General features: G+C 33.5%; 1 protein-coding gene across 2 annotated transcripts in view; it reads right to left on the bottom strand.

The window, feature by feature from the left end:
- The window catches only part of KYNU (kynureninase), a 166,869-nt gene that overhangs the window by 13,168 nt on the left and 127,908 nt on the right, over positions 1 to 25,793 (bottom strand). For both annotated transcript variants that reach the window (XM_054562756.1, XM_054562757.1), the window contains 4 exons: positions 24,308 to 24,406; positions 23,471 to 23,544; positions 1,972 to 2,024; positions 40 to 125 (listed from right to left, as the gene is read on the bottom strand). In XM_054562756.1, coding sequence (XP_054418731.1) covers positions 40 to 125; positions 1,972 to 2,024; positions 23,471 to 23,544; positions 24,308 to 24,406 — 312 coding nt within the window. The remainder of the gene's footprint in view (positions 1 to 39; positions 126 to 1,971; positions 2,025 to 23,470; positions 23,545 to 24,307; positions 24,407 to 25,793) is intronic.

Below are 25,793 nucleotides of genomic sequence, written 5' to 3'. Positions count from 1 at the left end.
AGGTAAAGATGTGGGAAGATTGAAGCATAGATCACCTACCTCTAAACTAGCATGTAAGGAACAGACCAACAACATTGGAGGATTTGAAATTCTAAATCCACGGGCTCCAGGGATTAACTGCAATTCTGAAAAATTAATATCATGTCATTTTTTAGAATATATCTTAAAAAGTATTCATTATTTGTTGTTTTAAATGACAGTGAATTAGTAGAGTGAAAAATAATAAGATTAATTTTTTTATTCCTAAGATTTCCATGATATTAAGAGAAAATCTGTGGACCTAAAAAATCTAGCACATTTCCCCATTCACCTGCAATGTTTGTCTCCCCTGCCCTCACTTTTTGAGCAGCTTATCAAAAACTAGAGCCCTTAGACACAAGATAAAAATAACCTCTTTTAGAAGCTTTTCTGGACGCTGTCCTCTGCTATTCCCAAGTCCATATTTCTTGTTCTACTTCATGCTTTGCTTTTCTATTATGAAACCATGTCCCTGAGAGGAAAACATCAGGATTTAAATGACTTGTAATTGTAATGTTGCACAAAGGCAGGCATATGAATGAAATGAACTATGAAGGTGACTTTTAGTACTAGGTCAAGTAGCTTCTCTTGGGGGGCGGGGGGAGAGGTTTAGAAAACCAATATAAGTATGATATATTAAAAAGGTAAATTAATACCAAATAGTATCCTATTTAAAAGAGAATGAATTAGATTGAATAGTAGAAAGTTAACTCCAATAGAGTTAAGATTGTTGACTAGGGACCAAACTAAAACTAAAACTGACTGAAAAAACTTTAGAATATTGTGGGTCTTTAGAGATTCATCTAACCCAGGATTAGGCAAACTATGTCCTATGGGCCAAATGTGGCCCACCACTTGTTTTTATAAATAAAGTTTTATTAGAATATATCCACTGTCATTCATTTATGCATGTCCATAACTACTTTAGCACTGCAATGGCAGAGCTGAGTATCTGCAACAGCAACAATTTAGCAGAAAAAGCCTAAAATATCACCTGTCTGGTCCCTCACAGAAAAACTTTGCCTCCTGATCTAATCTAGTTCCCTCATTTACAGATAAGAAACCCAGCACAAAAAACTTAAGTAACTGGAATAATAACATAGAAAATTATTTCAGCAGCCAAGATAAAAAAGAGGTTTCTTGATTTGACTGGAAGGGCCCATTTTGGTCCTTTGCATCTTAATTTCTGTGAGTGTAAATTGGCTTAAAATAGTATCTTAGGGTTAAAAGCAATTGTTTAAGTTGAACTCTCATCACATCTACAAAGCTTTTTGTATCCTGTGTGATTGAAAATAGTTATTGAGGAAAAGAAGCAGGGCAGTTTGGGAGCTCACTGTGCCTGATGTACTTTCATTTCTACCTATTGGTGTTTAACAGCTACTGCTTAGTAAGTAACAAGAGTTACAAAAGGAGGCAAAATTGGGAAAGGAGGAGATAAAAATGAATATTTCTTCAATAACACTGCTGTTTGCTACTTGGTTTAAAATTGTCCTTACCCGCAAACCAAATCCTGACACAGATATTATTCACATTAAATATCTAAGATGAAAAAGCAAAACAAAACAAGATAACGTAACTTGTGTAGCATCACAAAAGTATTAAACAGTAAAGTGGGATTGGCAGCAAAGTCTCTCTGGGTCTGACTCCAGGCGAAACATTCCTTCCTGTCCTCACTGCCTCATGTTTTGGGTGCTCCATATTGATGAGATCTGAGTCCTTTATGTTAGATTTTGTTTTCTCTTGTCTCCCTACAAAGGGATAGACTCAAAATCATATTAAAATCTACAAACACTTAGTCTTACATTCTGGAAATGTCATTTCTTATTTTAAAAATTCTCAGTGTCATTTTCAAAGTGCCCTCTCCATGTGGCGTTTATATTACATATCAACAAAGACAGATGAAAATTAAAATAAAGTTGAAATGAAATTACTTGTAAAATGGAGTGCACTTACTGTTATCCATTTTAAATCTAGTGCTGAGTTCATGACCAAACCATCCCACTAACCTAAAATACAAAAACAATGTTAGATATTTTGGTCTACAAAAATAACCACAATTAATATAGTAACCTGGGGCCTGCAAATGGAGAGCATTTGTTGTATGAGTCATCAAATACTTAAGTATTAAATTCTATATGATATCTTAAAACAATGCTTACAACCTTGTCAAGAATAAGGGTAAAATCAATTTATTCCTATCACTAGTTATGTTTTTATAAAGAGTTATATTAATGACCTTTTGAATTTAAAACAAAATGAACAAAACTGGTAAGTTTTTTTGATTTGAAAACAAAGATAAAAGCTCAAAAAGGAAAAGCGTTAAAACAATATTTTTTACAATAAAAACCCTAAAGAGAAATGGTATAAAAAAACCTATGTGAGTTGAAATTTTTTGAATAATTTTCAAAAGAAATTGGTTACCTTCATATTTTAATAAAATGGTTAATTGGTCAGATATAAAATATGAGACATATAGGAAAAATCATATAACTGAATGTGCATGTGTGCATATTAGATAAAAAATTATAAAATAGATTTGAAAATATAAAATCAAAGAAAGAGTAATATAATATTTCTGATAATAAAGTCTATCTAAATAAATTTTTAGTTTTAAAATACTATAGAGCAAGTGAATAAATAAACAAAACAATAGAAACTTAATAAAATAATACTTCATAAAATAGAAAATGACTAAGAAGAAATGCAGGAATAAGAATGATTTGGCTTAACAATAGGAGAGTTAAAAAAATGAGCTCACAGAAATCAGAAAAGAATTAGAAAAGAAAAATGAAACACACAAAAAAGAGAAGAATTTGGGAAGAATGCAAGGAAGTCAGGAAACTAGAAGACATCAAAGAGGACAGCTGTGTGGGAAAAAATAAAAAGAAAAAGAAAAGAGAAAGATTTAAAATAGTTTAGGGAGAAAATGATAACTATAATAATCAGACAATAAAGTTCTATCATTAGTGAGATTCCAAAGAAGAAAAATCAAAACTTTTTAAAAAGTTGTGATTCAGGACAACTTTGATTAAGTAAAAGCTGATTTGAATCAACATATTGAAAAAAATGCAATGTTGTCTCTGAGAGATTGGGGAGAACAAACCTGGAGTTGTTAATTGTATTTATTGCTTATTAAAGTTATAGGATTTTACAGATGAAGAAAAAAATTTGTGGCTCTAAGCAAAAAAATGAAGACAGAACCAAGGAAAAAAACATCTGCTTGGCTTCAAATTTATCTAATACAACCATAATGACAGAGAATACTGTAGAAATACTTATTTAATACTCAAAGAAAGAGAAAGAAAACATAACATATAAACATTATGTTTGGATAAGCCAAACTATATAAAGGTTACTGGTGTTGTCCAAACAAGAATTTAGCTAATATTTTTCCCATGGACTCTTCTTGAAAACCTATCTGAAGGTTAACTTAGACCAGCTAAGAGATGACTGGGAAATCATGACAAAAAGATATGTGGTGACTAATGAATGCATTTAATTATTGAACTAAGATTAAACAAATGTCAGGACAGAACATAATGAAAGGAGATACTATATGACAATGTAAAACTAAACAACTAGCAAAGTAGAGGAAAGTAAACTAATTTCATTGGTAATCTATAATTTACTGGTAAATTAATACAAGTATAATAGGATGTAAAATATAAACACCATGAAAGTCAAAATTGATTAAATATGGGGTAATGAAAGAATAGGCCAGAAGAGAAAACATGCTAAAGTTATTGTTGCTTATGGAATGGAACTAACAGAAAAAAATAAAAATTAATTTAAAATGACATATTTCACAGAAATAGAATAAATATTTCAAAAATCTATATTGAACCATAAATGATCCCAAATAACCTCAATAGTTCTGAGAAAGAACAAAGTAGGAGGGATCACAATACTTGATATCAACTATACCATAATCAAAACAGTCTGGTACTGGCATAAGAACAGACACATAGATCAATGGAACAGAATAGAGAGTCCAGAAATAAACCCATGTCTCTATGGTCAATTAATATTTGACAAAGGAGGCAGAAGCATAAAATGGAGTAAAAATAGCTTCAACAAATGGTGTTGGAAGATCTGGACAGCTACATGCAAAAACTTGAAATGACCACCAACTTATACCATATACAAAAATAAACTCAAGATGGATAAAAGGCTTAAATATGAGTCATGATACCATAAAAGTCCTTGAGGAGAACATAGACAGGAAAATTTCAGATATTCCATGCAGCAACATTTTCACTGACATATCTCCTAGAGCAAGGGATATAAAGGAAATGTAAAGGGATGTAAAGGGATGTAGTGCTGGAAAAAGCCTAAGTGCCCATCGGTAAATGAGTGGATCAAAAAACTGTGGTACATTCACACAATGGAATACTACCCAGCAGAAAGAAGGAAGGAACTTCTACCCTTTGAAGCCGCATGGATGGAACGGGAGAGTATTATGGTAAATGAAATAGGCCAAGTAGCCATAGACAAATACCATCTATAAGCAGAACCTAATTAACAAAACAAACAAGCGAGCAAAATAGAACCAGAGACATAGAAATAAAAAACAAAATGACCATGACCAGAGGGGAGGGGAATAACGGGGGAAAGAAGGGGAAGGGTCAAGTCAAGGAACATGTATAAAGGACCCATGGACAAGGACAACGGAGACGGTTTGAATGTGGGAGGTGAGGAGTGGGAAGAGCAGAGGAGAGTAGTGGGGGAAAAATGTGGACAACTGTAACTGAACAACAATAAAACATTAAAAATAATAAAATCTTGAATAACCAGAGAAACTAACTAAAAAATAATAAACAAAAATAGCAAAGTAAATCGCACGGCTTGTAGTAGGAACTCATTTGTATTAGACTTGAGTTCATATCACATTTTGATCCTGGTCATGGGGTAAACTGAGAGAAAAATAAAAACTTATGGCACATTTTCTTTTAAATGAGATGCTGAAGTTTATCATAATGTATATCTACTTTGCAAAACATTAAGAATTAATGTAAAAGACAGTTATAACAAACTACCTGAAATTTTCTGGTAGTAATTTATAATAACCACATACACTCAAAAAATTCTGAACTTATATTGTGTAGAAAAACTTAATTATTCTATTAGAAATGGCCAGAACTTTTCTAATATACATATTTATGTGTTGAAAGATGTATCTATTTAAAAAAGAATTTGAATTATAGTTACATACATCCCACTTGACACAATCATTAACCATGAAACTTATATAATAGTAATTAACTTAATATTTTATCTATAAAGATGTCCACATTCAATTTTAAAACCCTCAGGGCAAGCTTCATTTAAAAGTTAACTTGTCAATATTTTAACAGAGGAAACTTTAAGTGTAAAGTATATTCTAGAATTGTTTGATGTTTAAACTGATAGCTAAATGATAGATTTTGAATTGTCTGTAGGGAAAAAGTAGAGGAGATAAGTTATATTTCAAAATGGAGAAAATAGAAAAGGTACTTCCTAAGTTTAGGCCAAAACTTTTATTTGGAATTACTTGAAATTCCACTCAGGCCACTGAGTTTATTTCAAAGACCCCATCAGTGAGCTTCACATTGTTTGAGGATGACATTTCATCTTAATGATACTATTTGTTACTAGTTAAAATGTAAATTGCCAATTCTATATGATTTATTCCTGTCCATCGCAAAAGTCTTGCTTTAAAGGGAAATGTTTTGGATGACTTTATTTCTATGCCAAAAATCAATGATTATATTTCAGTAATCCTACACATCACCCACCTTCATCTCTATAAACAATAAGTAAAACAAGCAATCAAACAAACAAACAAACAAACAAACAAAAAACAAAGGAGAGAGAGAGTGAGAGAATTACCTAAAAAATAAGATGGTATATCCTTCACATGAATAAATGAACAAATATCTAAGCTTACATTTAGCATATCTTTGTGCCTCCAGGAGAGGTGGTTAGTTAATGTTTGTTCTTTATTGAGCCACTAGCATTTAATAACTGATCAGTTTTTTAGTTTTAATCATTGATGTTGTAAATAATCATCAAGTACCAATTCATTGATGGCTCACTGAGCATTTTGCATGATGCCCTCCCTGATCTGTTTCATACTTCAGATACACATGTAGACTATGAGGGCTAATCCTCGGCCTTAGCTCTCCTTACCAGTCTTATTTTTCTTTTTGTGCAATACTGCTTTATCCTAAATGAATTCAGCTAATTTTTAAAGTTAAGTTTACTAAATTTCTAGACATACAATTAATAGTCAACTTTAGAATTGTCATTAAATAATTTTTCTAGAATAAAATATTAGATCTGATTAGAAAATAGATTGTCTAGTTTAAGTTCTCCTGTTACGTATGTTATTTTGGTCACACATAATTCCCAGCTTCCCCTCACCTGGAAAATGTATGTATTTAGAAACAACTATTGATATCATATTTGTTTGGGAAAAAATGTTTGGGGTAGTAAAAACTTTGAAGATATTAATTAAGAATTTTTCTCATCATTTAACAAATGGTTTTCTACCACTTTCTTCTTCCCCAGAGTGAATAAATAAATTTTATTGCTTCAGGGTTATATGTTAAGTGAAGAGCAGTAAAGATTGTACCAAAACACTTTTTAGCTCTGAGTTCTGAATTGAGTTTTTGAAACTTATAGCAGAGATAGTAATCTTTAAAAGCAAAGGCTTCTGATTTGCAATAGACAGACATTTTGGAATTCTAGTTGTTACATATCTCATATAGCCTAGCATAAATTTTATGCTGTAAACAGCAAAAAGAATAGGAGAAACAATGAACCTAACCCAGGAATAATTTAAGTTTTCTCATGCTAAGGAAAGGGAAGCTTTGAAAAGGGAAGAGAAAGATTGGATCCATCTTCTTACTGCTGAGCCCAGCTGCATGCCTTCCCCCAGGTAAGTTCTAGGGGATGGGAGTTGAAAGGTTGAGGGGTCAGTAGGAACTTCAGAGATGTTGAAAAGGACCTAATGATAAAAATTGCCTGAGCCATGTTACCTCACATTATGAGGCGACCAAAGGGTTTGTATATAGTCTCTGTGCCAGTTTGGTGCCATAGTTTTCATGTAAAAATGTTAGGAGAATGAACCTGAGATAGTATCTCCTACATTTACAGCCCAGAATCATACTCGCCCAAGAGACCCAAGAGTATCCTGAGCTTCCTGTGCCCCCAGAGAAGGGTGTAGAAGGTTGGGATGAAGGGCAAGGGACCATGGGAATTCCACAAATATCTTGGAATATGCAGCAGCAGAGAGAAGATGACCAAAGGAGCGCCGGGTACTTGGAGTGGATTCCAGGAGATGGCTAGGAACCAGAAGCCTTCCCCTTACCTGTGTGTGGGTGCTCTGTGCATCACCCATCCCTGCCACCTTAGATATCTTCCTAAGAGGAAAAAGACAGTAAAAGTACTCCCTATTGACAGAGCTTAAACTACAAATTTACTGAGAAAATCAGAAAAGTTACTAAGTTTACCTAGAAGTTGCAAGAGGGCATTTCCTATATCAAATAAGTGGATGGACAAATATGAAGAAAATAAAAGTATTTGCCCTCTGAAGTTTATGACCTGATGACATTTACATATGTAGTTTTTTTTAAATTATCAAATTTCTTAAAAAAGGAAACATCTTTTCATTTCTTTTTAATAGGGTCATTATAAAAACTGAGAGACTATTTCAATGTTTTTTTCTTTTTTTTATCTAGCAACTTTTCTTTCATTTTTGTGTATTTACTACTGTACCGGAACAATAATGAAATTAAAAGTATATTTATCAAAGTTCTGAAATGAAATGTTTTTGTATTAAATATCAGAACCTAGCTTAGTTAATCTGAACACCTAACTGAGCTATATCAATGAGTTAAATTGAATGGGAAAACGAAACCACCATACAAAATATTAGTTTATTTGAGGTGTTTATATTTATTATGATGTATATTTATTAAAAGCTCATTCTTTCAGAATGCATGGAACTGTGCTGGGTACTAAAGAAAACTCGGTCTCACCCTTTCTACTGAGACAATGATTATGGTTGCATAAAAATGAGGAACTAAGAAAGAAGTTCTAGACTGAATGAATTAGATCCATTTACTATCATCTGGAACAGAGGAATTGACTATTGTTTCATTTTATGTCTTTTGAAAGAGAAGGGAAAAAAAGACTACAGTTTGTTAAAGAGAATTATTTCTTTTGTATTTACATATGAGAATAGTATATGAGTGTTTGGTCTGTCATGCTTTCTGTGGAAACCGATTCAAAGTTTACTTTTTTCCTTTTCCTTTTAAAAAATCTGGAGCAAATACAGTGGCTGTGAGACAGGGTAATAAAAACAACACTTTTCCCCCATTTCTTTTTAGTGAGATAAAAATAAAGATTAGAAAATATTTAAGTGCATTTTTCTTATTTAATATATATTTTTTTGTATTCACTAAAGCACTAGTTACTTGTAATTTCTGTTTGTGGATTGGTATTAAATATTCAAGAGTAGGGGTTATGGTGATTGTTGGGTATATCAGACAGAAACATCAAAGACCTAGTGTGAAAATATGGTATCATAGGAGGAAATGATAGCTTATACTTGAATATACTGATGACATATTCTTAACCCAAATATGAAAGGAACAAGTAACTCCATGAAGGAAAAAAATGTGTTATTGTTAGAGAAGAAAAAAAGAACCAAACAAACTAAAAATCAATGTATAACAGAGGTTAAGACATCATTTTTACGCTTTATTTACTGAACCTATAAAAGTACTTTAACTTGTATCCGAAAAAGTGTAAATATGAAATTATGATTCTTTCCAAGTTGTCTGCCTCATTAGTTGATGATGACATGCCTCAGTTGCATTTATTCACTAAAGAAATTATATTTTGCTATCCAACAGCTTAGTACAAAGGACACTGGAAGACAAGCCCTTGGACCAGGCCTGTTAGAGATTCTAATTGTTTGCCATCCATCACCCTTGACCATCACATTCATATGACCTGGATGGAAGTTATATAATCCCACAGAATATTTAAGAGTGGCCTAGCTAATTAAATGATTGATTCTCATGCCAGGAGGAAACCCAGTTCAAAAGACATGGTTAACCAAAGGTTTTGCACAATAAATTGCTAGGGAAAAAAGGATGGAAACTAAGACATGTTTGCTGGGAAATGAGCATGATAGTTTTGTGTCATCTCATTTAGTCTTTGCAACACACTCTGAGGTAGGTATTATTTCCATCATTTAAATTTGAGAAAAGTAATGCTTACAGAGGTTGAGTGATTACCCAAAGGAACATAACTAGTTTTGCCCATATCCTGCTCAGTAAGTAAGTAGGAAAACACTGACCCAAAACAGGAAGCTGTGGTTGAGACTGCATCATCAGAAGTTAAGCTGAAGGATGGGGTTCAAGGCAAGTTTCTTAACAAGCCAATAAGTGAGTAGACTCAGAGATGCTCAGTCTCTGGAAGTGGAATAGAGGAGCAGAATTTAAAAGTAAACCATTGTAAAGATAGTTTGATGGAAGTTAGAGGGAAATTCAATTAAAGTTGATAATGGTTATTAATGACTCTATTTCTATTGTTATGTTCTTAATTACTTTCCCTTGAGGCCTATTAGAGTTTTTCTATATTTCATTCATTAATTCTTTAAAATAGTTAATGAGATACTTTGTTAGAAGCTAGAGATAGAGACAGGAATTAGAAAAGAACCAAACAAACTAAAAATATTAATATTTTTTTTGTTTCCTCCTGGAATATTAAACAAATATTAACCCAACAAAAGGATGGGCAGTTACCCCCCTCCCAATCCCTGCTTCCTGATGTTCATGGCTTTGAGTGACCCTTCTCCTCTTAATTATAGTGGGACCTGTGACTCTTCATCAAAAAGCAAGAATTCAGGGGGCATAGTGAGGTAGAAAAAATTGAGAGGGAAAATGGACTCATACCTACATGTTTGATATTAAGCAGAGCAGAGGAAGATAAGAGTTGCTATCAAATTCTATCAGGAGTGAGGCATTGAGTGGATTCAGACCCCGAAAGAAATGAAACCAAAGACTCAAGAAGATAATTTCAGTTGCATCAACGTGAATATTAAATGTATTCAAAGAAGGAAAGTAAAGTAAGAGAAACAGAAGGACGTAACAGCTCTTATAGATATATTTTATACCATAATTCCCTAACAACTAGAAGTACATGGGGTCAGGTTACTCCAGAGCAGGAAAATAATATAATTTCCTATTTAACATACCACAGAAGTCTAATATCTAGATGTGACAGTGATGACTAGTGATCAAAACAATTACTGGAAGGGAATATTCATCAAAATAATTAAGCAAATGATAAATACAATCTCTCTTACAGTTTTCTGCCAGGAAGCCATTTAAAAAATGGGGCAAGATATTCCATGTTGTGCTTCACAGTCAATACTGGTTAATTGTTTCAGACTCACTGATTTTTCATATTTCTTTTTCCTTTGCATCTGTATTCTGATATTAAGTATTAATAAGTATCATGTTCTTTTAATCATCGGTACTACCTATCTTCGATCTAAATGAAATTCTAAATGTCATTTCTTCTGGATATAATTGCAACATCTTAAAATACATTGTCTAACACTTTGACTTGATAAAAAGAAATTTAATCATTTTATGGGGCTTTATAACAAATGAATGACACTTTTATCTTATTAAAATTTATTTTTACCTATAATCCCTTTTGAAGTAAAAATATTCTGTAGATCACTTCTTTAATATCTGACATTTTTCAGGTTATTTGAATATTTTCATGAAAAACAACATCAATTATATGTTTCAAACGTAAGTACCCATAGTAATATAACTTTTTGCATAACCTAGATTAAAGTTTTGGAGGGCATTTTTAATTTAAATAAAATAAGAAAATAAAAAATCATTTACTAAAATAATATGTTAGGTAAAGTCTTTCCACCACATTGTTTTCCAAATGATAGAAAGTAAATGTGAGCCCAGGTGATTTGACTCCTCAAACATGCAGCAAAGGTCTTGTAAAAATAGTCAAACAAGTTTGTTTAACTTAGGGAAATGTAGGTTTTTCCTCATTAGGAAAATAATTCTGAGAGCAACAAAAACAAATGTTAATTGAGCTTTTGTTATGAGTCAGACACTGTTCTAAGTGATCGCTTAATCTTCAAATACTCCTGTAAAGTAGATACGATTATTACCTTTTTTATACAGATAGGAAAATTGAGGTTTTAAGATGCTTGACAAATAGCTTAAGATAACACAATTATTAGTGGATGAAGCCCAAATGCAAATGTAAAATGCTCAAGAATATTCACAATCAAATGCAAAATCGTCTAGGGTAGATTAAAAAAATCAGAAATTCTATAACAGCAATATTCCCCAAACTACTTAAACACTGCACTTAGGTTTCTGAGCTGGCGAAATGCCAAGCTAATGACAGCCATATGTTTTACATATACAGTGCTTTTTTTTTCCACCTTAACAATTGTTCTTCTGACTTTCACATTCTTTTATACTTGCTATAGGGAGTTTCTCTTCAAAATGCACAAAACTAGGCATCTAATTTAGGAAACGTAGGTAAGTATATCCCTCATATTTATTTACACCCTAAATTCTTTACAGATAGTTAGGGAGCTCTTTAAAGTCAAATAAAGAGATAATTATTTCAGAAATTATTCATTCAAACTCAAAATATCCCAAAGAACGTAGGGAAAAGTTAAATTTATTTCAAGATTTCTACTATTTGGAACATAGGACACGTAAAATCAAAATACAATAGAAATATAGTCTAAATGAAATCTTGGCATGAATTCTAAGAAACAAATATTCTAAAGTTAATAAGGTAAAATTAAAAAGCATTAAATTGGTTTATAAGCAGCTATTATCACAACCTCATAAATCATTCCTACAAACTGAATATGAACAATAACAATTAAGATGTAATCTCATAGTACATAAACTAAAAATTTGAATCTTTTGCCATCAAAAATTAAAAATCAAGCAGGGAGTTATATTACTTAGAATGAAATTATTAACATAATTTTGAGAAAAGATATTGAAAGAAATGTGATAAATAATAAAACAAGAAAATATTTTGATATGTTTAGTGTTCTTTGAACATCATAAATTTCATAAAAGAAATTTCAAATAAATATTATTCAATGAAAAGCATCACTTATTATAATAGCATCTTGAGGCATGATATTCAGATTCAGTAAGAGAAACCACAAGGGACCCACTGAATGTAATTTTGGAAACTAAGAATTATGAAATGGTATATCCAAATTCTCCTTGATCTCTTTAATAAGCCTTTAGTGGCAGCATCTTTAGTATCAGTCCCTAAATATTTCATACAATGAATTAATTTAACTTACCCTGTAAATCCCTTACCTCTTCTCACTCTGTACTGCACCAAAACCAAACAAAACAACTTATCCCAGTTTTCCTAGCTTGTTAAACATGCAGTTAATCACTGGAGCAAAATCCTACATATAGAAAAAATGAGATCACAGTCTTCTCTAAGAAGGTACAATTGCATTAAATACTGCTCTTGTAATGTCCTTCAATTTAACAATTTATCACTATACATTTAATAGTTTGTCTATGCTTAAAAGTATGAACTTGAGGCTAAGTTTTTTTCACTTTTATTTTTCCTCTTCCCTTTCCTCTTCCTCATCCCTTTCCCTCCTCCTCTCTTCTCTCCCCCTCATTCTCTCTCTCCTTCCTTCCTTCCCCCCTCCCTTCCTCTTTCCTCCCTCCCTCTCCCCCTCCCTCCCTCCCTTTTTTCTTCCTCCTTTCCTTCCTTCCTTCCTTCCTTCCTTCCTTCCTTCCTTCCTTCCTTCCTTCCTTCCTTCCTTCCTTCCTTCCTTCTTTTTCTTCTTTCTCTTAAAGTCACAACTTAGCACTAAATACAATTGTCTTATAGCTTTCATGGCTTCAAAAAGTGTATTCAATCAGACAAACTGTTATAACCCTGCAAAAATGTGGGACATTGGGGGTAGACATAATAGTTTATTCTTAAGAAAAGCCTGTAATAGCAATTGGGGATAAATTTGAATGTCTGTCATCTTACATCCTAATGTCCTCTATAACTTAACCTCAAGTAAAAGTGTATTACTTAAAAACCTTCTTCCAATAATCATGTTTCACAGAATCAAAAGTTACACAAAGGTTGTTTCATTCGGAAATCAATGAGACATTTATTCATTCACATAGCTTTTACATATTCTTAATTTTCATAATAAAATTTTTGACTTAAATTTTAAGAAACATGTACATCGTACTTTTTCATACTTGAGGAAAGCAAAAAGATGAGCAAACTATAGTAAAGTTTGTTATAAATTTGTCTGCACTCACTGTGCTTTATTGCATCCACCTCTCACACAATGGGGGAGGGGAAGAGGGTCACCAAAGTCACCAAGATAGCCAATGACACACAGGTTTAGATGAGTTGGTTTTAGATTCTGAACTATTCCTACTAGCAACGTTCCTTCTTCTGAAGCTTCATTTTCGTCATTTGAGAATCAGAGAGCTTAAAATCTGGAAGGGAAATTTAGAGATCCCCTAGGCCTAACCATTTATTTTTTCCTATGAGCACACTAAGACCTGCTGAGGCAAAGAGACCTATATTTGTAATCATGTTCCACAGGAACAGTCAATGGTTCATCTTTACCTTTAAGATAAAAATCAAAATTCCTTATTTGGAATGCAAAGACTTCAATGTCCTGGCCCCAGACATGGATGTATGCAAAACCACTCTGCCGGGAACAACACATCACTCCCCATTCTTCCTTCATTCTGACTAAAAGTCAGGAGGACTTCTTCAGTCAGCTCAAACACTACTTCCTCAGCAAAAATTCCTCTAACCTCTCTCTCTCTCTCTCTCTCTCTCTCTCTCTCTCTCTCTTTTTCATTCCTTATACTGAATACTAAGTTCCAAGACATAGGGGATCATTTATGTCTGTATCCCCAATGCTTTGCATACTGCTTAGCTTACAGTAGATGCTCAAGAAGTATCTTTTTTAGTTAATAAATGAAATAACTGTCTGACATTTGATTAGTGATTTAGCATCCTTTTCCCTACATACCAAATTAATCTTTGATTCTCAGTTCATTCTTACCCATCTACCCAAACTTTTCTCTGTGCTCTTGATTCAATTTCCTAATAACCCTGCCCTGCTTTTTTCATCTAATTTGCATTACCATAATTTAGATAATGAGCAGCTCACTTCTGTATGATCGCAAACATCCCTTAACTGACATTCATGTTTCTATTCTCATGTAGAGTGCTACAACCCATCCTCTAAAATGGATCCGGAATCCTCCAACTTCTCACCCCCTCTCTGCCGCTCCCCTGCCTTGAGTTGTTGTCACTTCTTGCCTGCTTCCCATAATGGTTCCCCAGCAGGTCTTCCAAAATCCACCATTACCCTCACACAGACTATTCCCAACAAAGCCACCAAAATGATCATTTTAAAAGTTTTTACATCATGTCACTTGTAGGGAGAAATGGGCAATGGATGCCAGGTCTCTAGATTGCCTTATAAGGGCTTGCATTTCTGGAGCCCTTTCTTTCTCTCACTTCATCTACTAATCCCCAGTTTGCTCAATCTATTTTGGCTGTGGGGACCTTCTTGATGTTCCTGAGATACTCAAGACACACTCTTGCCCTTGAACCCTTTGATAAAATATTCCCTCCGCCTGGAATGCTTTTCAAAAGATAACTGCTTGGTTATCTACATCTCCCTCATCCCTTTATCCACATCTTATTTTCCCAGTGTGACTTTTTTCCTGAATGCTTTTTTAATACTGCACATTGCCAAGGATCCCACACAGAGTATTCCCATGCCTACTTTTTATCCCCTACTTTACTAGTTGTCCATAAGACCTATCAACTTCAAACATACTATTTAATTTACTCTTTATTATGTGTATAGTCTGTCCTCCCTTGCTGGAATGTAAACTTTATGAGGGCAGGAATCTTTGTTTCCTTTTTTTATTCATATGAAACACGTTAAAAATTGGCTGGAATATGACGTATGCTCAATAAATACTTACTCATGAATGCAATTGTAAAAGAGGCATTATGCAGCTGTTACTTCAAGGATTAGTAGTCAAAGTACTTCCACAAGTTTCATGAAAATATTAACTTTTTTCATAAATAATTATAGAATTTTCTTGCCCTTCCTTTTTGTTTGTTCCAAGGTTTATTAATCTGTCATCAGTAATAGTGTTTCTTTCAGCCTCCACTGACAGTCTTTAATCCAATTCAGATGACCCAATGAAAACAGAGATGGGTTTGAGTATGATAAAACTTGACCCTCGGGGAAGTAAGATCATTAAAATTTGGGCACGACTGCACAGATACATGTCTCCTTGGCAAGTTCTTAGGCCATCCCTCACAGCAAGGCATTAATGTCCCTAACCTACCATGCAGAATGAGAAAAAAGATTTGGGAAACAGAATCTCTATAGTTGAGATCCTTAGTGGAATCCAAAAATAACCTTAGTTTAGGCACATACAGGGAAGGTGGAGTTAGTGCACAGGAATAAGGATCAGAGAAAGCAGTAAATATAAACTATAACAAGAGGTGTCCCCCCCTAAAAAAAACAATGAAAAATGAGACAAAGAACAAGGAGAATTTAAATTCAGGCAGTTGTTAACCAGCGTATTTGTAGGAAATATAAAAACATGGCTAAGTGACAGGATCAGATTCAAAGGTGCTAAAATAAATAAAAGTCTTGAAAATGGGCAAAATAGATTGTTTCAGCCCATAAATTTTACATACATCCCTTGATGCCAGCAACTAGTGGCAAGGTATGACACTAAAAGCTTGAGATGGTCATGGCCTTAGAATGACAGGTAGAATATTACTAACTCAAACTTGGTAAATAAATTTAATTTCTATTTTCTAAAAATACTCATCTGTTCACAATTTCTGTACTCTTTTCTAAGTGAAGTGATTTAATACAATGGAAAGTAGTTTGAGGTAGGATCACAAAGTTCCATTCCTTTTCCTCATGTTTGCCCACTTGTCTGTAAATATTGCTAAGATTTCTTCAGTTGTTTCTATTACATATCCAATTACATCTTTAAATCTTACTCAGCAGAAGGCTTCTTCAAATATGTCCAATGAGCTGACAGTGTCATAGGCATAGTTATTTAAAAAGTCCTTCCTGATATTGTGAGTTTTAGTTAATGAAAATAGTTTCCTGAAGTTCCTGAATAAGGTGTTGTCCTTACAAGAGCTAAGTCAGTATTTTTTTGATGTGAAAGCTTTATTAACAAATAAAGCTTTTGAAAATTTCTTGCATATATTTTCTTAAAATATATTTTTGAAATATTGGTTTACAATGCTTTGAGGTATAGTGACATTAAAAGCACACAGAGAGAATACATCTGAATTTAGGACTTTAGAAAGAACTATTTGCCACGTTGATTAAAATGCTTATAAAATATTTTTAAGTTGTTGTCTACAGCTAGTTTTCATGGATATATTTGGTCTTTGTAAAAGCATATGGAAATTCATATTTCATTTGGCAGTATTTTGCAAGTTATATCCTTTCAGAATAACTTGTAAAGTAGACATGCTTCCATGTGTTAGAAAATGATTTCTCTACTATGCTGAGAGTTAAAATAAAAAGCCATACATTCAACAACAAAATTTTTAAAAATATTTTCTTAGGCACTGTGGACTGTGGAAGCAAAAAAAAAAAAAAAAAAAAAAAGTCAAAACCACAATGTCCCTGTACTCAGGAAATTTAGAATTAATTTATTATCAATTTTTCAAGCAATTTCCTCTAAAAATAAAGATAGCTAAATTGTCATTTTCTACCCTAACCATCATAGTTTGTGCCCAATCCTCTGTGACATTGACCAAAGCAGACTGAGGAGGGACTGATATAGGTACCACGACAAGCTATCTACCCATGAACTGGCCATGATGAAGACAGACATTAACTCTGGAGAAAAGGACAGTTCCCATCCAATTAAATCTCCGTTGGAGTAGAGTTAAAAGAAATGAACAAAAAGAAAATGGATCAGATGGGTTCAGACCTTTGTTCTGAGCAACGTTTTACACGTGCTCTTGTGGTGTGTGAAGTTACCCTGCCCGTCTTGGAAGCACCCGAACTCAGTGGGTCCCTGTGTGATGAACGGCTCTCCGTGCTGCCCCACACAGCATGAGTCACTGAACTATGACTCTTTTGGCAATCATAAAGTGCTACGCGCATGTATTTTATCAACAAGAACACATAAAGGTTTAGCAATAGCTTTTCATAGTTAGTATTAAAAAAAACACAACACCCTGCAGATTTCAAAGGTTATTTTGAGGATAAAATGTGAAACAATTAAAACAAGAGCTGAAACTCTTTGACAAGTCTTACTTTTTGTGTCTTAAAGGTTCAATGACCTCATATATCTTCAGAGACACTAGATTGCAGTGTTAGAAGAGAAAATAAATTTTGAGGTTTCAAAAGAAGATAGTTGTAGGTTATATGTCATGAGTCCATAGATGACTTTCTGTGGTTCAATTTTTCTTTTTCTGTAATCCTTACAGTGAGAATCTGGGGACTAGAAGTTATGACAGGTATAACCTACTCTTTGAGTGTGGCTTTCGAACTAAGTGAGAGCATGGAGCAAAATCAACTTTACCACTATAATTTTAAAATATTGTGTAGAATGTGGATAAAGGGCAATTTTATGATAAAAGGTAAAACATTAAATGTTAAGTCAATATCTGAGATTCCATAAAAATTTTAGTGAAAAGTATAAAAAGGAAAAGATTACTTGACATATCCCTTTAAGAAATGTCATTTAAGTAAGTCTTCTTTATACTTCCTTAAATTTATGAAACTAATCAAGTGAAGTCTCTCATAGGCAACCATTTCAGCTTTCAGAGTAACAGTAAATTTATTCACTTAGTTAATATAGCATTCCAATTTGTAAAGGATTGGTATCTGTAAGTCCCCTACAGCCCTGCTCAAGATTTTCTGAAGCAGCTCTGAGTTAAAGCCATCTGTCCCTCCACTGCGCCTTTGGCAGTGTCTGAGAATTCACCTCTCACTAAGAAGTTGCTGTGTGGCATATTTCTAACTTTGTGTTACCTGTTATTCAAATCATTTATTTGACTATTGAAACAGTATTCCTCCAAACGGAGTGTAAGATTTTAAAAGTCATAGGCATATCCTATATTTATTTCCATTTATGAAAATTTCTTGTACAAAAATGTTTGTTGATTATATTTGTTATGTGTCCTTAATTCATTGTGGATCATTCTCGTTACATGGTGAAGCAGTGAACATGTGAGAAAAGACACTTATGTTGGAATAAGATAAAGTGGAAATTTCCTGTGATTAGAGAGTTATATGGATATATAAGTTCTCATTATTTGATTACAAATATTAGAAAAAATGCATTTAAAATAAATCAATTTTATACCAGTAACTATTTTTTATAGTAATTGATAGAGAAAAAATAAAATATTTGATTGATATGCTCTTGGGAATGGGCACCAGACCCTGACCTGAGGCAAATCCCTTAGGATCCTTCCATTGTTATCTACGATCTCTTTTTGTTTTCTGTAAACATAGTCTTTTGACATTGATTGATGAGCTTGGCATCCATGCTGTATACCCCTGCATATATGGTTCTCAATAAAAGCTACTTCAAGAGAAGGGCTCGGGGGCCTTCTCCACTGAAGGGAATCGGCGCCCTTTCCCCTGACAGACTGAGAAAAGTGTCTGGGACGACTTATTTTATTTTCCCTCTGTGACGCAGCGTACTCTGCGGGACACAGTCCACCCTCCTCGACTCAGCCTATCCCTCTTGAAAGTATCTGGAGTCTTGTGAATTCGCACACCTTGTTACTGCCACATATACTTTGTTCTTTCAGTCCTTCACAAGAAGACCTTATGCAGGTGTAATAGGGCACAGCAGGGCTTTTGTAACGGGGTCCAGAGATTGGGGTGTCCAAGAAAAACATATTCTCCCCACCCCAGGGCGGGCCGCCAGGGGGGATGGGAGCCTTGAGCAGGACCATTGAGAAGTCAGTTTGCATGTCAATAACAGGATAGCTTCGTTCCTCATTTGCAAAGAGGATTATTTGGCATATCACCAAAGCTAATCAGGAAGGTTGAAAAGACTTAATACAGAGTGTAACTGGGAGAGAAAGAGGAGAGACGGGGCGGGGCGGGGGGGCGGGGGCGCCTGCAGGAGAGTCAAGGACGCAGACTCTGGGGAACAGTGTGAAGACCACGCGGGAAGAAAAGGGGAGAAAGGACTCTTGCTGGTGGGCCAGGAGAAGGTGCCACAGGGTTATGGATTAAGAGCTGGAGATCGCGGCGACACAGCGGATGGTGCTGAGAACTGAGAGAGGCCTGCCTGGCCGAGCCCCGGACTTCTGTTCTTTTTCTTCTGAAGGACGGTACCCCTGACCGGCCTGACTGGGCAAAGGCGGGGAAGGCAGGACGGTGTGTGTGCTCGTGGTTGTTTTGAAGGGATTTTGAGGTTTAAGGGTGACATTTAGCCATTAATCAAACCTGCGTAACTTTTGAATAAGTAGTTCCTTTCCTTTTCACCACACTCTGGCATTGAGAGCCAGAATTCCAAGGGCGGCGGGCAAAGGACCCACAACCGAGGGGTCCCGGGGAAGGAGGGTGTCGTTTTTTCGGTAATAGCATCTGGGCACCCCTTCTACGGGTCCTTCTGTTCAGTAACACAGGTACTGGACAAGGATGTAATATTTAGTAAGCCAGAATGGATTACTGAGGAACGAAAACAAGGTATAAATTTTGGGCTATGGCATCCTCCGGCATTGTCTGGAGAACTACGTGGAATCAGATATATGAAGTCGGCATTGCCCAGAACAAAGGTGCTTTGGATATTCCTTTCTCCTAATGTAACATTAATTGTAAAGTTGGGTCAAACATTGGATAAGTTAATCATTTTTATATATTTTTGCTAGAATTTTGATGCTTTTTTCTTAGGCTTTTCTAAATATTGTTTGATGTGCCTTTTTTCAACTTGCCAAATGATAATTTTTAAAAAAAGCACTACATTTCTGAGTTTTAAAATTTGCCCTAGCCACACACTGAAGTCAATCAGCCTCTTTGGTTAAAGGCTGGTGCTTTTTTAACTGCAAATTACTTATTACAATAAAGGAGATGACTCAAGCTCTTAATAAGGCTTTAAAAATGCCATCTAGTTAAAGCCTTCAATCAAACAGCTGTAGATGATTATGGACGTGTTTTGGCATGATTTGAAATCCTAGCATTGCCATCAAAATTATCATTAGGTAGCATTCTTGGTCACTTAGAAAGCTTTTAAAAAATTGTAGGAGAAAAGAGCATCTTAGGAGATCAAATACATGGGAGCACTGGAAAGTGTGTTATGCTGTCATGGAAAGTGAGGAGCAGCAGTTTTTTAGTATGTCTGATGTCACCGGACAGGGTAAAACGGTAAAATGATAGAAGGAATCTTAATAGCTCATATGACCAACTCCTGCATTCGTGCTAAAATTTCTCTAAAAAGACGGGCGGGGGATGGTGGGATCCTGAATTGCAGTCTATGGGCTCTTACAGAAGACATTTTATGGGCTTCAGATATCTTTGAAGTCACTAAAATAAAAAAGTTTAGTAGTGATCTAAAGTGTATCAGAAATGCAACATTTATAAAGATAAAAATAAAACTTTAAAGGTATTTAAGTACTTATTTTAGTGATATATTTCTGATCATCAAATTATTACAATTAAAAGTATTTCCTTTCATATCTGAGAGCAATAATTACTAACTTTATGGACCGAATCACTGTTAGCCCTTAAGGAAAAATGTACAAGATGGTATTTACTGATGACCAGTCCTAATTTACTATAATTCTTAGCTACATACAACATTTATCATATGACCCTGAGAATGATAAAAAGTGATGATAAACTAGGAAAAGGTCAAATTCTAGTTGAGAGTAACAGCTTGAGTTATGACGCTTAATGCAGTGGATTGACTCTGACCTTTACTTATTCCCCTTATCGGCAAAATGTTCTTGGAAAAAGTCTCAGGTCATCAGTATTGAACAATGGCCAAAATGCCTATTTAAACAATCAAAAAAAGGAAGTGAAATACCTTGATAAAGATGTAATTTACCAGTTGCTAATGGAAATATCATATAAAAGATATTTCAAAATTATATACCGAATATTACTCTTTTAGAGAGCAGGGTTGCGTATCCTGGATCCCCTCTCTACACCACGCGGGCCGCAATGTCCTTCTTTCCCAGCTTTAATGAACACAGGTGCGTGCTGTTTAACCATGCACCTAGAATACCTCTCACTTTAATTTCCACCTTCACTCTGTTCTACCTCTTTATCAAAGGCTTTGACTACACAATTTTTGCCCTGGAAATATATGGCCAAATGATACAAAATACATAATTTAAACACACACACACACACACACTTTAAAAATATTTGATAAGGAACAAAAGATTCCACCAGGAAAAGACATGTTATCTGGATACTATTTATTTGAAATAACATAGTTAGCCACTAGATGTCACTGGTTTTTAAGCAAAATTTGCAACATTAGTATCAGTTATTTTCCCTAGAGAGTATAAATTAGCCACATTTGAATGAACCATTCTGACTTCACATAAAAGAAGCTTTGACAAACTGACAACAATCAGGTTTTCCTGGAAGGAGGATTTAGTGAGTTAAGCCCGATTTGAGTCTTGTCAGTCTACAAGGCCAGATACTTAAAATTCAGTAACAGTTAAGAAAGTATAATTTTCAAAAACAAACAAACAAAACGTTAAAAGCATGGCTCTCATACAAACAAAAAAAAAATGGACATGCATAAAGGTCTCATTCACCACATTAATTAGTGAAGAAACCAGTAAGATGTAAGGCCAGTAAAAGAGAATGAAGGAATGGAAACTTACACAGTCAATCTGTCAAAGGTCTGCTGAAATGAATTTGGTGATAGGTACAAAACTGTATCATGTCCTAATGGTCAGAAAATACAATGTTTGGAGTTTTGTTCTCTCCTTTAGAGAAATGATCTCTACTAGAGATCTACAAAAGTCTACAAGTTAAAAATGCCACTTGACAGATGCAACAAATTTCTTAGCCTACATGTGTGGATCGCATATAATGCTTATGTGGCTGAGCTTACTGTTTTACATCCATCATGCCATTTTATTCTCACACAGCTGACTATGAGGCAGAAGGTGATACTCTCTTTAGTTAGAGGTTAGAACAGAACGTGGAGATATCAAGTAACATTCTTCAAATTATGGACTAGCAAGCAGTCAAGCTGTCATGTGAATCTGGTCTGCCTAGATGGTCTTTCTCCTACATGCATGGCATTCTTATAACATAGGCTTTATATTATTTTCAGAGAACTTGGGACACGGAAAAAAATCTAATGTACTGATAATCATTAGAGGAAAGCATCTGCTTGACAAAATACCTGTCTAGAGAAAATGATTTATTTAATTTTAAAACTCAAAAATCTTGAAGAAATTGTAGAAATGATTAAATTAACTATAGAAAAATTATCTTAAATTTTTAGGGTGTAAATGCATAGAACCTCAGAAGTGTGAGGTGCTCCAAGCTTTATTACTAATTCAGCTTCAATTATTTAAAGATTTTACCACTAATCCAGGAGCTGAGAATATTCAGAAAATTAATTGAACTTTATTATGTTATCTATGAAGAGTCAAGACAGTCTCCTTATCACACATACTCTGATACAACTGTGAAAAGGGTTTTTCCCCCAGAATATTATTTCTTTATCCTCATACCAGATAAAAGTAAAAGATACACTGTGAGTTCATATAAAAATGTGTAAATTGGTTGGCGTGTCACATTTGCATTTACACTTGCTCTAAAAAAATGAAGTTATATAACATAGAAAAAGTATTGGTTTTTATGTAGTTAATCTGTTGTTTAGTATTCAGCTTCTTCAGTTTTCATGGATTATAAAATCTTTTAGGACATAAGATATTCTTTACAAGACCATCTTATTATGTTTCCAGCTTTAAAGGTAGATGTGATTTAAATAGTAACACACTACATTTAAGGCTCTATTAGGCACATCTCTGGTTGGTTTTGATTTATTCATTAATGTGAGAAATCTGAACTTTTCTGAAGTCTAATTTCTGAAAAAAAATTAAGTAGTCTCTTCACATTAAACTATCTGCTCTACATGATAACAATGACTCATTTTTAGCATTGAAGTTTCCTTTTTTTGTGATTATATTTTTTGTTCAATGAATTGAATTATTTGGAGAGCATTTATTTCTGATAAAGTACATCATTGTTAATATAGTAGTAAAATAATTGTAATTAATCCAGATTCTTAATAGATAACATCTTAAAGAGTCATGGATCTTTAGCATTTTATTAATGCAAATTAATTTATTCATCACCAAAAAAGAATTTAAAAATGGTACTCACGCTGGTTTAATTGTATGGGCATGTTTTTCATGGACAAAGGCACCAGCAAGACCTCCTGCTCCTGAATTTAAATACTGGAATAAAAACAAATTAAATTATATGGGTTCATCTGTATATATGTCAAAGATAAACAATGTAATCAGACATTTTTTTGAACCCAACTTTTAACTAGTTCAAAATGTGTGATTATATGAGCATTCATAAGGAAACAGAATTTTAGGTCACCTTGTTCAAAGAAAAACCAATGAAACATAGGATTATTAATTGAAAATAAATAACTATTACTTTTTTAGCCAAATTTTGCCCCAACTAGTAGATAACAGTTCCACTGAAGTCAATCTAATTTCAAAACTCATTCATTTAAATCATTTTGTCACAATAATATTTAAATAATAATAAAACTATCATATTTTAAAATTGCCAAAATTAAAATAAATTGGTTTCATTTCTATGCTCCCTGTTAATTAAGTTGCCTTTAAATGTCACTGTCAACTTGACTTCATAAGAATTATCTTATACATGTAGAAATTTCACAACATATCCAAAAAAACTTAATTTGAATTACATTTTAAGTGTAGAGGTGTTTTTTTTTCCCCATCACCACCTGACTTTGTATGGCAACCACAGAACTGAAAGAATAAGTACTCTATAGTGGATGAAAACACCAGAATTTAATTATCATACCATTCTATTGTATGACTTTATAATTAACATCAGGAAATATTCTAATAAAAGAAATATTCTAATAATATTCAAATTGGTCACCTATCCAGTTTTTAAATTTAGGTTAAAGTTAATGTGGAACAGCAGGATGTAAATATACTAACTACTTTGTACCTTATAGGAACACCAGCAGGCAAAATCAACTCCCCAGTCATGTAAGTGGAGTTCAACATTTCCAACTGCATGTGCGAGATCAAAGCCAACAAAACAACCCTGGGGGAGAACATAATAACGAGTTTTAAATTGGCTTAATGATTAGAAATAATAAGTACAAATATCTTTAAGAGAATCTTTGACAAACTGCTGTAATATTCAATATAAATATGGATCACCCTATGGTTCTGTGTTTCACTAAGTGCTGATCACAAAACCCTGGGCATTCCCAAAATTCTTTTAGGTCGAACAATTTTCATAATACCAAGACATTCTTTGTCTTCTTCATCGGGTTGGTATTTACAGAGATAATGCAAAAGCAATGATGGGCAAAACTGTTGGCATCTTAGCACAAATCATGGCAGTAGCACCAAGCTCTCCTAGTAGTCACTGCACATTAAAGCCATTCAGTTGCAGGGGAAAAAAGACAATTTTACTTAAAAATCTTGATAGATCTGCAAAAGTGATGAATTTGTATTAAATCTCAAAACCTAATTTTCATATCTTTAAGGTTTAATAATATAGGAAGTATGCATAAAGTATTTGACCACATTCTGAAGAAGGTTGTCTCAAAGTAATGTACTTAATGCAATTGAATTGCAATTTGAACAGGCTACTTTTACTCGATGAAGAACCATTATTTTTTTAATGGAACAGAAACTGATAAGTAACAGTATGAATCATATGAGTCTGTCAATTAGAGGAAAACAATTCATAGTATTTGTTTCCAACTTAAAAAAAAAGAGTTTCCAAGAGAAATTAGAACTTCAGAAAACTTGTATTCACTTCTGTGAATATGACCCTTTCCCAGTATTTAAAAATGTTTCTGATTATCTTGGTAGTGCTATATAATTTAAAATTAAATTAATTAAAACTAATACATAATAAAGTATGTAAATTTTGGAAAATATTCATGGCTCAGAAAACCAAATGCTTGACATTATGTATCATGGATAAATGCTCTATTCAAAATGCAAAATCAACCAATAAATTTTCATGTAACAAAGTACAGAAAGTTCAGTAATTTTATTTCACATTCCATACTACCACTCCAAAAAGCTCTCGCTTGTCAAACTCTGGTGCATTATCAAAAAATATTCTCAATTAAACTATTGCTTTTTCTGACTCTATCTCTGCACAAGGACCAATTTCCCTCATATTCTTCACAAAGATTAAAAATAAAAAAAAACAAGAGATTGAATGTAGAAGCAGATATAAAAAATCACTATTAAACCAAACTATAGATTTCTCAAATAAAAAACATGTTTTAACTTGTTTCAGAAAAGTTTGTTTTTCTAACAATATATAATTTATGTTAAAATGTAATATGTTTATTTGCTATTCTAAAATAATAAATTATAAATTTTAAATCTTTAATTTCAAATACTGTAAATACAATTAGATATAAGCATAACAAGAAACCCTTTTTAAGTTCTCTCTGATTTTT

This window comes from Pteronotus mesoamericanus, unplaced genomic scaffold, assembly GCF_021234165.1.
Source record: "Pteronotus mesoamericanus isolate MK-2021 breed Mesoamerican mustached bat unplaced genomic scaffold, CSHL_Meso_final scaffold_651, whole genome shotgun sequence".
Classification (NCBI taxonomy): Eukaryota; Metazoa; Chordata; class Mammalia; order Chiroptera; family Mormoopidae; genus Pteronotus; species Pteronotus mesoamericanus.
The sequence above is the reverse complement of the archived record's forward strand: the minus strand, read 5'-3'. Positions and strand labels throughout refer to the sequence as shown.